The sequence below is a fragment of the Glycine max genome, chromosome 17, assembly GCF_000004515.6.
Source record: "Glycine max cultivar Williams 82 chromosome 17, Glycine_max_v4.0, whole genome shotgun sequence".
In the NCBI taxonomy this organism is placed as follows: Eukaryota; Viridiplantae; Streptophyta; class Magnoliopsida; order Fabales; family Fabaceae; genus Glycine; species Glycine max.
Genome location: NC_038253.2, coordinates 40,128,189 through 40,145,425, shown reverse-complemented (window position 1 = coordinate 40,145,425; position 17,237 = coordinate 40,128,189). Strand labels below are relative to the sequence as shown.

Below are 17,237 nucleotides of genomic sequence, written 5' to 3'. Positions count from 1 at the left end.
CCATTGTTTTTCACCTTCTCTCACTCTATTTTTTAATTAGCTTCATTAGAATGTCTTTTCAATTTTATACCAAAGGTTGAGAAATATGAAAGTAAACAAATTAAGAAAGAATTATATAATGCTAATACATAATGATTTCTATAGACTTGAGACAATTAATAACTATTTACTAACCAATTACATGTGCATATGTAACTTTTAGGTGAATAAGCTAACTAACAAACTATATGTTAAATAAAGATCATTTTGCTTTTATATAAACATGCAGCCACTTGTACCAATTTGCATGGCCAATATATAGCTCGATCATGTACCTAACCATTAACCATATGTCTCCACTTAATCACATGGTAGGGATATAGTAGCATTAATTTGAAATATAATTGGTCGGGGTGAAGTGGCAAATGCTCAGTGAATAATGATTCAAGAAATCCAAAAAATAAAATATGCTTTGGATTTGTCCACCAATAAGATAAAAGGTCAAAAGGTTGGAGAGGGGTCCAGGTAGTGTGGTACCATGTTTTAGAAGCTGGTGACTGTTGTACATGTCCGTGGCCATAGGTTTCTGGATTCTTACTTTAGATTCTTAACAACAGGACTTTTTTTGTAATCACTGAAAAAAGGTGAAAAGCAGATACGTGCTAGAAACCTGGTCCTTTTTTATGTTTACTTTTACATGCATTGGGGTGCAATAATAGGTTTTGTGATGTCCACGGTCACTACAAGAATCAGAATTATTTGAGGATGCACACAAATAGACTAATTAATCAAATCTCCATCTCTCTTATTGGGCCAATTGAAATTAAAAGCAGCTAATTATTGTTGACGCCAAGAGCATAAATTCACCAAGATTTTCTAAAACTTAGTTATGAATTCAAGAGTTGATCAATAAGTTCTATAACGAGTGATCAAGGATAATCACACCTATTTAACAAGTGTGTCTTTTTTTTAATTGTTTTCAATTTTTTTTAAGAGTGGCTTCAATGATATCTTCAAATGTGTGAGAAGAATCTAAAATTCGTTATATTGCACTAAAAAAATTGTGCTCCATAAACTTTTCACAGTCTAGGAAGGGCTTATGGCCCACAAACTCATTGCGGCCTAAGCTTCTCTCACTGCCCGTGTGCTAGGATAGATTAGTCATGGTATTAGGTCAATTCAGTAAAGTGTTTAATTAGACTTGTAGATGAAAGTTGACCCTTAAGATTGGTTAAGTGAAAATCTAAGTCGAACAGTAAAATGACTAAGCTAATAGAAAATATATATGTTATTCAATTAGTTACATATGGTTTCAGTTTCTCATTCGACAATTCATAGTCTCCCAAGCACTAAAATCAAAAGATTGTAGATAATTTTCGATCAAACATTCTCTCAAGTATCAAACTTGAAAGGTACATGTGATTACTCAGTGAGATGATCCAACTATCATATACAATAGCTAGCAAGCAAGAACAAATTAGATTTAAGATTTTGGTGTGGTTTTCCTATTCCAAACACATTGGAGGTATAGCTAGTAAATGAACAACCAGCTGGCCCCTCAGGTCATTGGACACAAGTTTTATGTCTTTGTATTTACAAGACACGACATTGGGGTGACCAGAGAAACTAACACATGAGACTAAGACATGTTACCTTACTGTTGCTACATAAATTCATGAGTAGAGAAAGGGGAAAAGAGAAATTATAATATTTTAAGGGTCAGAAGTTGCATCTACATTTATTTATAGATGAATAGTAAAGGTGTTAATAACAATCAAAATGGTTATCTTATGGGGCATGCACAGACTGTTAAATGAGACAAGGTCACAGAAAATAAAACAGAACTTTGATAATTTTGTGGTGTGGCCATTGCTTGTCAGCTTGTATATGGGTCTACATTGGACTTTGCCAGCTCTTATTTTGGGGCAAGGGAAAAGAGGGTCCCCATTCTCTTTCACTTCAAAAAAGGTCAATAGCTCGCGACACACTATATGTTGTTTAGAAAATACTATTAAAATATGATGCATATCCCCATTGGCCATGACCAAAGAAATCCTTCAATTATATATAGTTTTTTTTTGGGTAGGGCATTCGATTTTATTTTTTTGGTGCAACAACCCAGTATTTTATTCCTCGAGCCATTCTGGATTTGTTTGAATTTTTCATTCACTTGTTTAATGTTTAGGTTGCAAAACATTCATTTGTCTTTCTGGATTAGAAAAAATAATATATATTGATGGGAGTTGGAAATCCAATCCATCACTACACTACAATGACCTTGAAACAAATTTAGTTTAAGGATTTAAATTCTCAGCGTATTGTGTCCTATGTCGTTAATCATCATGCAGTATGTACAGGTGTTTTCGAACACGACATTGTCCATTACGATCGACTGAAAATAACTGGTAAGCTAACTAATAAGCTATTTTTTTAGGGGAACTAATAAGCAATTATTTTGCTGAAAATTGTTAAATTAATTAGTTTATTAAATTATAGGTATTACTATAAAATAATGTAAAAATATATGTTTATATAATTTTTTTTATTTAATAGACAAAAATATATTTTAATTTATTATAATTTTAGTTTTTTTTAATTATGTTTTTTAACTCTTATTATATATGTTTATTTAAAGATCGAATATATTATTAAAATTAAATACAGATAATATAAGTATTCTAATTGTTAAAATAAATAATGTAATAATAAGGAAAACTATAAATAATTTCAAATAAATAAATAAAACTATAAATAATTAGTTTTTTTAGGTATTAAGAATTAAAATGAAAAAATAATGACAGTGTTATAGGGTGTTTTTGATATTTTTTGAAATAAATAAGTTGTAAGCTAAAAGTTAATTAGCTAACTAATTAATTAAGTTCGTGGTAAAACTATTTATTGAACAAGCTTAATAACTATAAAATTACATATTTAGTTACTTGCACGTAAATTAATATTTGGGAACTATAAATATTTTTCAAATAATTATTTCTTTTCATATTTTAATTTAGTTAAATAAATTATAAAAAAAATATACTCGCATTTTGAACTATTGCATATAAATATATAATATTTTTTAATTGACAAATTTTTTCTTCAAATTTGGAGTCCCAAAACTTATGTGAGGTTTAGTTTTTTTCTTTTTTTACTTTCAGTTATATATTTTGCAGAGTTACAAAAAATATCTTTAACTTCATTCCAAAACAATATTTTTATTTGGGCCTAAAGCAATCTATTATGGGCCTAATTCTACTTAAAAAGAAATGGGCTTACGCATCATAAATATGCACTGATACAATGTATTGGGGTATGGCCTATGATATTTACATCTCTCTTTTTTATTTTCGCACCTCCTTTTTTTATATTTCCAAAATATCCCTCTCACTTCACACCCTGTACTTTTCTTACAAATTTAACAAAAAGTTTTTGTAATGGATTTTTCTACATTATGGAAATTTTCATAATGTAAAAAAAATAGTTTTGTAGAGTATTAATATATAACTAGATTATGAAACTAGTTTTTCTAAAACATACTTTTGTAAAGAAAATCATAAAAAAGGGTAGTGTGAAGAGAAAATATAGCAGTGTGAATGACATCTCCATCGATGAATCGGAAAATTGTTAGACTATTAATAGTCCCAACTTCCAATCATAGTTTTAAAAACCAAACAAGTGATCAATCCGATCAAGGCAATGATCATTGGTCAATGGTTGAACCAATGGATCATTAATTGACCTGCATAACCCAGTCTATAATAAAAAAAAATTACATACTATCTTATAAAAAAAGCCAAAAAAATTACATGACAAATTAATATAATTTCACAAGTTCCTTCTTTAAGTTTAAATTCATTGTTGTAAACAAAAAATTAGATAAAAATTACTCATTAGCATATATTGCTAACAAGTATGAAATAATAAAATTATAATAAGAATGTAATAAATTTATGAATTTATAATTATTTATATATAATTCACTTATTTATATTTATTTATATATATAATTTGTCAAGTAGCTAACAAAACATTTTGTAGTTTGAGTTAGAAGATTTGAAGAGTATGGATCGAATTCTGGTTTTTTGTTAAAAGACAACATGCACATCTCACAAGAAGCAATCACATGGGCCTTTCAAGCCTGCAGTCCAGCCGGTCGGACCAAGTCTATGTTTGAACCCGTGTTTCCTATGTTCACCCCCAGATTTTTCCATTTTTTTTACAAGAATATCCTTAATGGAAACATGTTTGCATTGTGTATCTCGACAAAACGTGTTTCCATTACATATTGTGAAGTCATACTTCCTAATAACACAATGAAAATATACTTCTGTAAAGGAAATATTTGTCAAAAGAATTGAAAAACTTTGAAGTGAACTTAACAAAATCAAGTGGGAATACAATGACAAAATTAGCATTTTATTCGGCCTAAAAAAATGAAAAAACCTTTACAGCCCAACGAGCTTATTCGCAGTCGTGTTTGGACAATGTTCTAGTTAGCTTTTCTCCATCAAATAGTCGTTGTCTCAAAATCCCAAAAGATTAACAGCGCCATTAATAATTGAATCTTTCTTTTAAAAGACGCTAAACAATAAAATATCCATATGATGTGCCTACATCATCAAAGCGATTCAAAAAGTGTTTCTAATCTTTCGCTAACAACCAGTTACCAAAAAATAGCCAAGAAAATGAAGAAAGAAAGAACTCATAATGATTCCTCTTTGATGGGACAGAGAGTGTCCATGTACATAGATGGATTATTCAACCAGCCTTCTCAATTACAATATTATTATATTAAGTTTAGAACAAAAAGAAGGCAAGAAATAAAGACAATGGTTTCGTTAGAAACTCAATTACGACAATATGTATGCCTAATGTTATGCAAGTTTCATTTTCTTCATTCTATCTGGTTTATTTTACTACACAAATGCACTAATACATTATGTAAGGGCACACGGCACCTTTATCCGAATATCTAATGACACAACATTAAGTCGAAAGTAAAAATCTTAAAGGTTAAATTACTCATTTGGTCATGATTCTTATTTTTTTAATTTCTATAGTTTGAAAGTGATTTTTTCAGTTTTTATAATTTACATTTTAATTCTCTTTTAGTCCCTGTAATTTTAAAAATGGTCTTTTTAGTTCTTATAGTTTCATTATTTTTACTTTTATAGTTCTTATAGTTTTTAAATTAGAGAGACTAAAAGGAAATTAAAATATAAACTATAGGGACTAAAAAGAATACTTTTAAACTACAGGAAAGAATTAAAATGTAAATTATATGAACTAAAAAGACCACTTTCAAACTATAAGAATTAAAAATATAAGAATCATGAAAATATAATATAGGGACCAAATAAGTAATTTAACCAATCCTAAATTTATGTGATGAGCTTCATGTCAATGCTTACATTGTTTATAGTAACTAAGTTGCTAAACAAACCTTCTTTGTGTAGAAAATGACAAAACACTCAACATGACATCATATCTTTCAAAATATTTACTCACCTTCAAATAAAAATCATCTTTACGATATTAAAATTTTATAAACCCAATAATATATATTTGTTACGAATTAAAAACAAATTAATAATGGGAATGCATCTTATTAATATCCCTTTGAAATATAATATATAAAACTTTGAAATATTCAATATCACTGCTCATAAAATAATTTTTCAAAATAAATTAAATTATAAAATTAAATTAATCACTTATAGAAGTGATTAAAAAATAAAACCTATTAAATGCTAATTATGCAAAACTTTAATAAGCGAGCAATGAAACTCGATATTTGGTGTATATGTACCACTTTATTAGTAGAGAAATTTAAGTAGTAGTTATACTTTCATCTTACTTCCTATATTCACAACTGATCACATGCTTACATCTAAATTTAATAGCAGTTATACTTCCATCTTACCAAATAATAATAACGGTAATAACATTTTCTTTCACAAAGTCAGAGCTATGAATTGCCTGCCATAAAATACAGTCGATTGTTTATCAAATCAAGATCTACATGTGATTTTATTTTTTGTATAAAAAATGTTTGCATGCTGAATATAATACTCTAACAACATAAACATAAATGAGCATGTACGCTATACACGAATTATACATGTAACATCACTTTATTAGTTGACAACGGAAACACATCGCGAAAGAATATAACTTTAATTCTCTTCACTACCTTCATTATTATATAGATAACGCATGCAAAAGAAAAACAATATCCTTCCCCATGCATAATATATGATATTCTAGTTAGGCAATTCCTATAAAGATATTAGAGGTTCTTTTTTAGCAAATTTTCTTTGTAAAGAGATGGATTCATATATATATATATATCTTAACATATAATAAGTGAATAGGATTTAAATGTATCACCATTTTTTTATAACCATATATGACTAGTATAAAATATTCATTTATTTTGTTGATAATTAATTTCTATCACATCGAACATTTAGTTAGACACTTTAGTAAAAAAATTTCTCCTAATTATATTTTTTTCATCTATAAAATTTAAACATAAGACATTACTTAAATAAATAAATAAAAATATCACTCGAATCAATGATTTATAATAAGTTGTTTTCTCTATTTATATCTAATTAAATGAAATGTGTTACTGAAAGAATCGCGGTACCTTAATTAGTGAAAACCTCCGTTCAAATTTTTTTTTAGTAAAAACCTTATTATATATAATATACATTGATTTGAGAGCTTGAAAGAGGTATATATAACACGACACTCACAACAAAATAAAGATGAGCCCAATGTTGTCAATAAAATTGCTTTTGTGGTTCCTGTTTTTGTCATGGTGCCACTTTGCCATCCCATGCTGCGAGGCCAACCAACAAGGGGAATATCTCTATAAGTTTATTCGATCAAGGAGGGCTCAAAAACGCTCTTATGGAGAAGCTTCTTCAATGGCCACAAATCTTGGTGGTGATGGAAAATTTTCGAAGGTTTATGTTGTTAAGGAACAATCTGGGTTGATGGAAGGTGACAAAGTGAAGGCTTTGCCGGGACAACCAGCACAAGGGGTGGATTTTGATCAATATGCTGGCTATGTCACGGTGGATGCCAAGGCAGGGAGAGCACTGTTCTATTACTTTGTGGAGTCACCTCACAATGCTTCCAACAAGCCCCTTGTTCTATGGCTAAATGGAGGTAAGTACTCTATATATAATACATTTTGTTTGTTTGTTTGTTTGATTGTTAATTTGAATATGATATGTATAGAGTATCAAATAATCAAATGAATAGGAGAGATTTTAGTTCTATTTGGATAATTTTCTATAAGTATTTATAAGGAAAGAAAAAGCATAATAAGGTAAAATAAATAAATTGAATTAAATTTTTGTCATAAAATCAAATGAACTCATTGTTTTTGTTATTCAACAAAAATCAATTTATTTGTGTTACAATTTTTAGAGAAATTAGATCAGACAACTTCTATAAAAACAGAAAATGCATAAGTTAATTTTAACTTAGGAAAAAAAATAATTTATTTTATCATTTTCTTTTCATATAAATATTTATGAAAAAAATTATCCAAGCAGATTTTTGCCATGATTCTAGTTCAAGTCAAACTTAATTGTATTATTAGTCTTAATAGAAAAATTCCTATAGCTCCTAAGTGTGAGATTATTTTGGAAGAAAAAATTTTATATTTTTAAAAAAATTATTTGGGAAATTGGAAGAAAAAAAGTTGTTTTTTCAAAATAAATTTAACTAAACATATTATAAATTATTTAATATTTTTATTTGAAAAATAAAATTAGGACATGCAAAACACTACAAGATGTCATAATAACAAACATGTCGATTATTTAATTATGAATATAGTCATTCATCTCTATGCACATAATCAAATATATATTAATTATTTAAAGTAATCATATTTTGGCCAATTTGAATCATTTTAATTATTTGATATTTTGTAAATTAATATATTTATTAACGGGCTAGATTTTGAAGTTGGAGAATTTTAATTTTAATATAACTTAAAATTTTATATCTCTATATATTTGGTAATTTTGTTAAATGATATTAAATGAATATCTAAATAAAATGTGATGATTAAAAAAAATCCAAAAAGCCTCATTGGAAGTATTCCTTTTGCCCCCGAAATCATAAAGTGGATTCAATTAATGTTCAATAATATGACATTATGATCCCACCATATATTCCGTGGCAATACACGGTAAGGTAGCAATGGGTTTTTATGCTAATTTCTTATTCATAATTCATTGCTATAAAATGAGATAATAGATTCCCAATCAATCGCCTTACTCAAACATTGACAACACAACTTAACGTTAGTGGAATCCTAACACGGAAGCCATTAGTCATGTCTGCCACAAAAAATTATAATAATTCTTGAGCAGTTTAATTAACAAGAAAAAAAAATAAGAAAAAAAACTCATTCGTAAGCTTTTTTTTTTTTTAATCATCATAAGCTAAAGAAAAAGTTACCCATCTCGTTTTAAGACGGGTTAGTACATACAACTAGAAGGTGGATACGTACATACCCACATCTTTAGATTCAGAGTTCTGCTACTTTCCTTATACATTTCTCTCTTTTTCTTCTTTTTGGCAGTTCTCACTTTTAGGTTCATCATGATGAACTTTAATTACCCATATAAATATACTACCTAGTAAAACTCTTAAAACTTGAAAACAATATATATATATATATATATATATATATATATATATATATATATATATATATATATATATATATATATATATATATATATATATATATATATATATATATATATATATATATATATTCTCCCCCAATGATAGGGATAAGTAGTGTTTTCAGTTTTCAGGACTCGATGCTTTCCCTTTTGGTTTCAACTGGAGGAAATCGGAATCATTTATCATTGAAACAATGGAAATGTTTTCCGTTTCTAGTAAGTCAAACGAATTAATTAGATAACTAAATGTATGATGTACAGGGCCTGGCTGCTCTTCCTTTGGGTATGGAGCCATGCAAGAACTCGGACCTTTTAGAGTCAACAGTGATGGAAGAACACTTTACACAAATCAATATGCATGGAACAATGGTAAGCATGCACTAGCTACTAGATAGAAAAATGACAAGTGGTTAAAATATATATAACACTCTTTCTTATAAGAATTGGAGTTTCACATCAATAGAAACTAACATTAAATACCAGTAGTATATATTAAGAAATTCCAATTCTAATTGAATAATAACATGAAAACATTTAAGAATTATATATAGTAGATTAGTAGTATCTAAGTTGTCTTTATTTTTACTAATGTCACTTTTTAAGAGGGAAAGAAAAATGAACTTTTTTTTTGGGCTAGCTTGCATAATTATTATTTAGAAGTGATGAGTTACTTCAACAATTGGCAGTGGCAAACGTGATTTTCCTAGAGTCTCCAGCAGGAGTTGGTTTTTCATATTCAAACACTTCTTCTGACTACACTAAAACTGGTGACAAGAGCACAGCTATGGACTCTTACACTTTTCTTCTAAACTGGCTCGAGAGATTTCCACAGTACAAAACTCGAGACTTGTTCATCACTGGAGAAAGCTATGCTGGACATTATGTCCCTCAGCTTGCTGACACTATTCTCACTTATAATAAGCTTACAAATCACACAGTGATCAACCTGAAAGGGATTGCGGTAAGTCAGATTTTGTGGTACATATTCAATTTAGGCTAAAATACATTTTTGGTCCGTCGTCTTTGTTTTTTGGTTTCAATTTGATCTTTTATGTTTAAACAAAGACTTTAGTATCTTAAAGTGTTTGTGTTAGAGGAAATTAGTCCTTCCATCAATTTACCACACTAACTAAATTAACTTAATGGCACCTTACAAACTATGATAAATGCCACGTTAGATAGGTGTTTGCAATATTATCAGTCAAAATTAATACTGTTAATGCAAAAAACGAATGAAAGGACCGATTTGATCCAACTGAGACACCACAAAAGAAAAAAGGATCAAAGGGAAACTTTTTCAACTTAGAAGACAAAATTGAAACATCAAGAAATAAAAGATGAGAGACCAATAGTGCACTTGTCATGGTCTCAAATTGATGTTCTTAGTGCAGGTTGGGAATGGCTGGATAGATGATAATATGTGTGGAAAGGGAATGTATGAATATTTCTGGACACATGCTCTGAACTCTGATGAAACCCATGAGGGAATTCAAAGGCATTGTGACTTTGAGAACGGTAACTTAACAAGTGAGTGCAGCAAATATCAAATTAGAGGGGATATTGAGATTGGAACCATTGACATATATGGCATATATGCTCCCCCTTGTGATTCAGCTGCAACAAAAGCTGGTGCCAGTCCTGCCACTAACTCTGTAAGTTGCATCTCATGCTCCTTTGCATTTTTGTTACGTGGAGTCTCAACTAGGAGTAGAGAACTCTACTTGGTAATGTAGATGAATAGTGGGAAAAAAAATTAAAAGGTTTTAACATACTTAATCATAGTAAAATCTAAATGCATTATCGTTTTTTACATTACTATCTTCTTTCATCTTTGCTTTTCTTTATGTCGAGTTGCATTCTTAACTTCAACCACCTTTCCACTTTTTATTCTACATTCATCCGACCTGTGTATGGCATGTAACCTTTAAATATAGTAACTAATAAAATTGACTGTGGCATTAATGATCATATAAATTTAGAGAAATAGGTGTGGTGAGAATCGAGAAATTATTGTATGGTTTCAAACCACTACATATTTATGGTCTCAATCAATCTTTATGTAACACTTAAAGTGAAGTTTTCATGTTAGAAAATCTCATATTACTATCTCAATTCCTGGGAGGCAGTTTATATATACATATTTGACAACAACTTCACATAAAAACAATTGGGTTTAAGATTGAATGTAACGTGATATTAGAGTGTATACCCAATCTACATCAATTGCCAATTTTGGGTGCAACTAATATTGTTGGACAAGTTCACTTAATAAGGTCATATTATATTATTTTTGTCAATACCAAGCTAGAAACTATTCCATATTCAACATTGTAGGATAGCAATTACGACCCTTGTTCTGACGATTATACCAATTCCTACTTAAATCTCGCGGAAGTACAAGAGGCTCTACATGCTAAAGCTTCAGTATGGTATCCTTGCAGGTACACAAAATTCTCTATGTTTACCTCACTACATTTTCAAAATATACCAATTGTAATTGTTCTATTTCCTTAATTGATGTATCTGATGCTTCTGTTCAGAGGGGTGGGATGGACAGATAGCCCAGCAACAATTCTACCAACTATAAATCGGTTAATATCAAGTGGCATAAACACCTGGATATATAGGTGATACAATATACAATTATTCCCTCTGGTCTGGAATATAAACAATAAAAATTTCTTATTTTTTTCTTAAATATAAGTAAATTTTTATTATTTATGTCTTATTTAATGAAATTATCTCCAAAATATTTTTTATTTAATAAATTCAAAAAAAAATTATATTTGATATCAAGTTCCAATAAAAAATAATTTAGGATAAATATTTATTTTTAATTAAAAATAGTGCAATTTAATTAAGTTAACTAATTTTCTTAATAAATATAAAGTATGTATTTTTTTTTTATAATCGAAACCAGGGTACTCTATAAATTACTTTGTTACATCCAAGACAGGTATCATGCATGGCTTTGTGTAACCATTGTATTGTTGTTTATTCAATAATGCAGTGGCGATACAGATGGGCGTGTTCCCATAACATCATCTAGGTATTCAATAAATTCCATGAAACTTCCAGTGGAGACAACATGGCGTCCATGGTATTCTAGCAATGAGGTAATTAATTAAGCTTTATTATTTACTATTCAGAACTTACAAGCAACACCTAAGTAATCTACTGCTTACAATATGTAGGTTGGAGGATACTTGGTTGGGTACAAAGGGCTCACACTAATCACTGTAAGAGGAGCTGGGCACATGGTTCCAAGTTACCAACCGCAGAGAGCCCTAACCATGATCTCATTTTTCCTACGAGGAGAACTTCCTCCTGAGTTCACCTCTTAGGTCTCTATTTGGTAGATGTCCTCAAAATAGATGTGAAAATTTGATGAGTTTCATTTGCAAATTCATCAATAAGATTTTCACCTCTAATTAGGAAAGAAAAAACATTCTTTTAGATCAGTATGTATTCTTATAAAGGTAAAAATTCAAGGACGAGTTTATATAAATAAGTTATATAAATAATTCGTTTATCTGTCTATTTGAAGGGATACCAAACCAGCTTTTAATATTGGAGCAGCAAAATCTAGATTTTGTGTCTCCTTTCAAAGTTCAACTGTTTAAGGTCAAGCAACTCAATCGCAAAGTATTAACTCCCCCCCTCCCCCCAAAAACAAAATTATAAACATTAAGAGAGAATTAAGGTGTAAGGAAAAAGAACCCAAGTATATGACAATATATCCTTCTCCTGGCTTAAAAGGTGAACAATTCCATATATCCACACACTATCAAAGAAATGTATAAGGGATTTTTATAATCTTACGTATAGTGAAGCATTATACAGCAAAATATATAGACTCGGCACATAAAATGTACACAGTTTCCGTCTTTTGGTGTGGAGGTAAGATGTCAATTTTATTTGGTCATGGATTAAGCAAACTAAAAAATTAAGCAGTTTAAATTATTCCACACAAAGGAAATACGGACCAATACAAACAGTATGAAATTATTTTAGGAGACCAGAAAGCTTTCTCTGCAAGCAAACATTTTAGTCAAATTGAACTAGATTTCAAATTTAACCATGAAAGCACATACAGAAACTCAAGCAAAATAAGCTCAGACTTCCGATTCATGGAACACAATAAAATGAACGAGATATCTAAAATAAGATGAACTTGAATCCTATAATCGCATCTGAATAGCATAGGGACATGCATGCAAAATACTGGCAAAGAAATGAAATGACCCTTAAAAACTAACAAAGGCAAAGCTTCAATGTCAACTGCCGGAAACAAATAAATAGCAAGCAAGCACACACGCTGACATACTTAAGACAATTATTCCTATAATAAGTTTAAGGTCCTCATTAGTCATGACTCCTACAGGCCTAAACAAAATGACTAATTGAATCCCTACAGAGCTACCTCAGGCTATCAAAATTCATCTCCACTCCACAATTAGGAGGGATTCTTGTCTTAAGAATTCAACAGATCAAGCAAGTTACAAACAGAGAAACTTAATTTGCACATTCAAGCTTGATGCTGTCTAACTTGTTGTGAATGCTACTCCTGCACTGCACTTCATTCAGCTTACTTGTTGTTGGTGGCCTCCATAAAGGGGGTAAGCACCATAAGCAGCAGCATATATGCTGGGATCATGACGAGGGGGCAATGCATACCCATAACCATCATACATAGGGGCCCCGTAATATGCCCCAGTCCAAGGGCTGCCGAAATCCATTCTAAACTGCAATCCAAAGATATACCAATTATGAGTGAATCATCACAAATGCAATCTAATGACAGGCAGCATGAAAACAATCTAGTGCTCTAGCACTTACAAAGAATTTTATGGGGAAATGAGATCCACAAAACTAAGCTCTTATTGATTGATCTTAAAAGAAAATCCAAAAAGCATTCTGATAATTTTTATTTTAAATGATTACAAGAGGCCAAAATAGAAGCTGTCTTCTTTAAACCGATGCAATATACAATATTACTAGGAGGATTATTGGTCAACAAACAATACTTGTTTCAGTAGATTAACAGACTAATGACAATACGAATGTGGGATTGCATGAGTGAGAATTTTACCTGCTTATTTGCTGGATTACGACCCCAAGAAAGACGGACCGTTTGCTTGCCAATCGTTGTCCCATTTAGCTTCTGCAATGCCTCTTCAGCATTATTTCTGGAAAAGTTGTTCATAATAATGTTGTTATCATTACATCAATAAAGAGATTAAAAGTATGTTATCTGTCAATATGCAAAAATTTGAGAAGGCCAGAACTTTTACCTGTTTGCAAATTGGACAAAGCCACAGCCCTTTCCAACAGGTATCTTAACAGAGACTATCTCACCATACTGGGAGAATGGCTGCCTGAGATCTTCATCTGAAACATTAGGGTCCAGTCCTCCAACAAATATCTATAATAAATCATTGGTCAGCCATTCGAAAGTAGTAGTAAATCTAAATTGCAAGCCCTAATAAAAAGAACTGAAAAGCTCACAGTTGTGTTAGTAGAATCTGCTTCAGATTGGTTGGCTGTGCCATTTGACAGCCCACCTAAACAAGGAAACCAACCAAATCAATACAAGCTGGTAGAAATACTTCAAACTCTTACAGTAGCATGCAATGGAAAAACAAAACAACATCAGCAACCAAGCCTTTTCCCACACGTGGGATCCAACAAAACAACAGCATCAACAAGCTTTATTTGGTGAGGTCTGGTGCATGAATCAAAAACAAATTGGGAAAAAAATCTGAGAGATGTATTATCAAAAAAGAAATTTAAGGGATCTAAATCCAAGAAAGGGGGGAATTAATGACCAAGTATGTGATTGGATTAGTTTATTTTGAAGATAGAAAAGCAATTAATATCATACCACAGATCAATAATGGACTAAATTGACACTTAAATATGCTTCACATAATCAGAAGCAATTAATAATTCGGATGATTTTTTAACTACGCTAAATCCTATTCAGGGAAATCAGCAAACAAATTTGACGTTCATTTAGATTTAGTAAAAAAAAAAAAACTGACTTTTCTCTTTCTTTTGCTGTGAAAAGCACATATTGTATTTCAAGGAATATAGCCATCTAGAAAATCACTGAAATCATCATCTAAACCATAAAACTATGAATACTGTTTATAGGATCCAGAAATGTAGTTCTCAAATTTTATTAATAAAAACCTGAAGTAGAACAGAATCTGAGGGTAAAATAGGTGGCATGAAGCATTTTCTTTGTATGGAAATAGAATGCATAATTCCCCCCTCCCCAAATGAAAAGGGTATAATTTCATATATCAGAAGCAAGTAATGTGATTTGGCATACCCTGTTGATGGCCAGATGATTTCCTAGGAGTTGCAGCACCAATACGCATTGGCCTGCTAGAACAGTAAACACCATTCATCTGAGTCATGGCCTGGGTTCTCTCATTGTCATCTCCAAACCTGACGAAACCATAGCCCTTTGAACGGCCAGTATTGGCATCAAAAACAACTTTTGCAGCTTTAACAGAAGGATATACACTAGCAAAAGTTTCATGCAACAAACTATCTGTAACATCTGCAGCTAAATCTCCTACAAAAATAGAAAGGTCAGGAACATTATCTGAACCCTTGTCTCCTGTGCTAAATGTTGCCCAGTTCAGACGGAATGGTTGTTCAGCATTGGGCATCAAAATTCCAGCATAATTTTGCAAAACTTTCTCAGCTGTAGCATGTGAATAGAACTCCACAAATCCATAACCCTCTGATAGGCCAGTTTGCTTATTGCGAATAACCTTGATGGAGGAAATCTGCAAAATTATACAGCAGTCAGAAAGAAGGTTGGATATGAGAAGCACAGGCAACATCTTTGTCCTAAGTCCTAACAAATTAAGTCTCCAAAATGCAGATATATTTTCATCAAATTAGACTAGCAGAGAAGTAAAACTTGTCTGCAAACTTATGGTGTGAAAGAGTTCATTAATGTACTTATGTACACACAAATGAAAAAAAAATGACATCCACATTTCTATTTCCATTCGTCAACCATTAATTCCCAAACTAGAACGAATCTATTTCCATCTATAAGAGTGGCACTTTGATTTTATTCCTACAAAGGGAAACATTATCATACACTCCACTAAATACAATTTTGGATAGCATAACCATACTGACTCTCGGTGTACCAAAGAACTTTTCCTTTTCAATATATCAAAAATAAAGTTGACACTTGACAAACATGCATGCGACGACAACCTTGTAGCACATCGTAACAAAGAAATTAGTACCAAGCACCAACCACAAAAAAAAAAAAAAAACAATATTTACTTGCACCAAACTTCTCAAATAAACTGCAAAGCAAACTCCACCAACACACAAACAAAAAAAAGCCAAAACTTAAATACATATTTTTCACTTCAGTAATGTATATGGATCTTTGATGCAAACCTGGAAATAAAACTTAAATATTTAATTAAGAAAACAACACCAAAAATACTAAAAGAAACTGCATTTGAGCTTTTTTCAACAAAAAAAAAAACTTTTCCGACGTTCTCAAAATCAGCTAATAAAAACAAAACAGAAACTCATATCGAACTGTGTTAACTACAGCAAATAACAACAAACAGCAATATATTAAACTTAAACTCTATCAAACAAACTACAACAACAACAAAAACAACAAAGCCTTATCCCACTGTGTGAATTCTTCTGGATTACACGACGACGTTCGACACGTTAAAAACCAAAGTTAAAACTTAAACTCCATAAACAGTAAAAATTATTTTCATTCAATTTTAACATTTCTCATTGATTTGTGTATACCTCGCCGGTGGAAGCGAAACAGCGATGGAGATAGTTTTCGTCCATCCAATGATGCAAATCGCCGATCCAGATGGTTTTGTTCTCACCGCCGGATCCGTTCTGGTGCTGGTGCTGGGGCTGCGCCGCGTACTGGTGGTGGTAAGGCACGTACGGCGGCGGCGCATAATGCTGAGGCGGCAACATGTGGTGCGGCATTACCATCGCCGCCGCCGCAGGGTACTGCATCGGCACCCACTGCTGCGGCCTCGCCACCGCCGGTGATTGCCTCGGAGGCGGCGGCGCGCTCTGCTCCATCGTAGTCGTCGAATCAGAGCCGTTTGATTGCTGCATCTTAATCAATCAACGGTGATGACTGATGACCACTCTCTCTCACACTGGCTCACTTTTTTTTACTTTGCTAAAAATGGATTTCACAGTTTGGAGTGTGTGAAGGCTAAATAAGGAAAGAGCTAAAAAAAGGAGCCAGGTTTTGGTTTTTCTAGAGAGAGAAACTGAGAAAGGGTGAAATCTGGTTTGAGAGAGAAGAAGTGGGCGCGGCAAGGAAGGGTTTATAAGTAATAAGAGAGGATGAAGAATTCTTGGGTTGGCTTTGTAAACGCGGTTCTCGTTTTTGCCGTTCGATTGGTTTTGTAGGTTTGATATCAGCCGTTTGATCTAATTTTTGAGGGATATGCATTGCAAACCCTGTTATATTTCTGTTCTCTCTCTCTCTCTTTCTGTGCCGCC

At 31.4% G+C, this 17,237-nt stretch overlaps 2 protein-coding genes across 3 annotated transcripts; one reads left to right on the top strand and one right to left on the bottom strand.

The window, feature by feature from the left end:
- Nucleotides 1-6,703: 6,703 nt before the first annotated feature.
- LOC100820473 (serine carboxypeptidase-like) lies at nt 6,704-12,365 on the top strand. Of its 2 annotated transcripts, NM_001255943.3 has the most exons (8): nt 6,752-7,155; nt 8,958-9,065; nt 9,383-9,657; nt 10,088-10,348; nt 11,031-11,137; nt 11,237-11,323; nt 11,707-11,812; nt 11,891-12,228. In NM_001255943.3, the coding sequence occupies exons 1-8, from the start codon at nt 6,759-6,761 to the stop codon at nt 12,038-12,040; spliced, it is 1,491 nt and encodes a 496-aa protein (NP_001242872.2). In that variant the 5' UTR covers nt 6,752-6,758; the 3' UTR covers nt 12,041-12,228. The 2 variants fall into 2 exon arrangements, with proteins under 2 accessions (XP_014624818.1, NP_001242872.2); XM_014769332.3 differs by lacking the exon at nt 11,237-11,323 and having other exon boundaries at nt 6,704-7,155; nt 11,891-12,365.
- A 655-nt stretch (nt 12,366-13,020) lies between these two features.
- LOC100801446 (polyadenylate-binding protein RBP47C) lies at nt 13,021-17,237 on the bottom strand. Its single transcript, XM_003549362.5, has 6 exons — nt 16,512-17,237; nt 15,034-15,499; nt 14,205-14,260; nt 13,991-14,121; nt 13,789-13,885; nt 13,021-13,441 (listed from the first exon to the last, which is right to left on the bottom strand). The coding sequence occupies exons 1-6, from the start codon at nt 16,839-16,841 to the stop codon at nt 13,280-13,282; spliced, it is 1,242 nt and encodes a 413-aa protein (XP_003549410.2). The 5' UTR covers nt 16,842-17,237; the 3' UTR covers nt 13,021-13,279.

Excerpts from the sequence above, each read along its gene's own strand:
- LOC100820473 (NM_001255943.3), top strand. The coding sequence starts at position 6,759 with ATGTTGTCAATAAAATTGCTTTTGTGGTTCCTGTTTTTGTCATGGTGC. Across the intron at positions 7,156-8,957 it reads TGTTCTATGGCTAAATGGAG|GGCCTGGCTGCTCTTCCTTT; the intron begins GTAAGTACTCTA and ends TATGATGTACAG. Across the intron at positions 9,066-9,382 it reads TCAATATGCATGGAACAATG|TGGCAAACGTGATTTTCCTA; the intron begins GTAAGCATGCAC and ends AACAATTGGCAG.
- LOC100801446 (XM_003549362.5), bottom strand. The coding sequence starts at position 16,841 with ATGCAGCAATCAAACGGCTCTGATTCGACGACTACGATGGAGCAGAGC. Across the intron at positions 14,122-14,204 it reads CAGATTCTACTAACACAACT|ATATTTGTTGGAGGACTGGA; the intron begins GTGAGCTTTTCA and ends GATTTATTATAG. Across the intron at positions 13,442-13,788 it reads GTAATCCAGCAAATAAGCAG|TTTAGAATGGATTTCGGCAG; the intron begins GTAAAATTCTCA and ends TTTGGATTGCAG.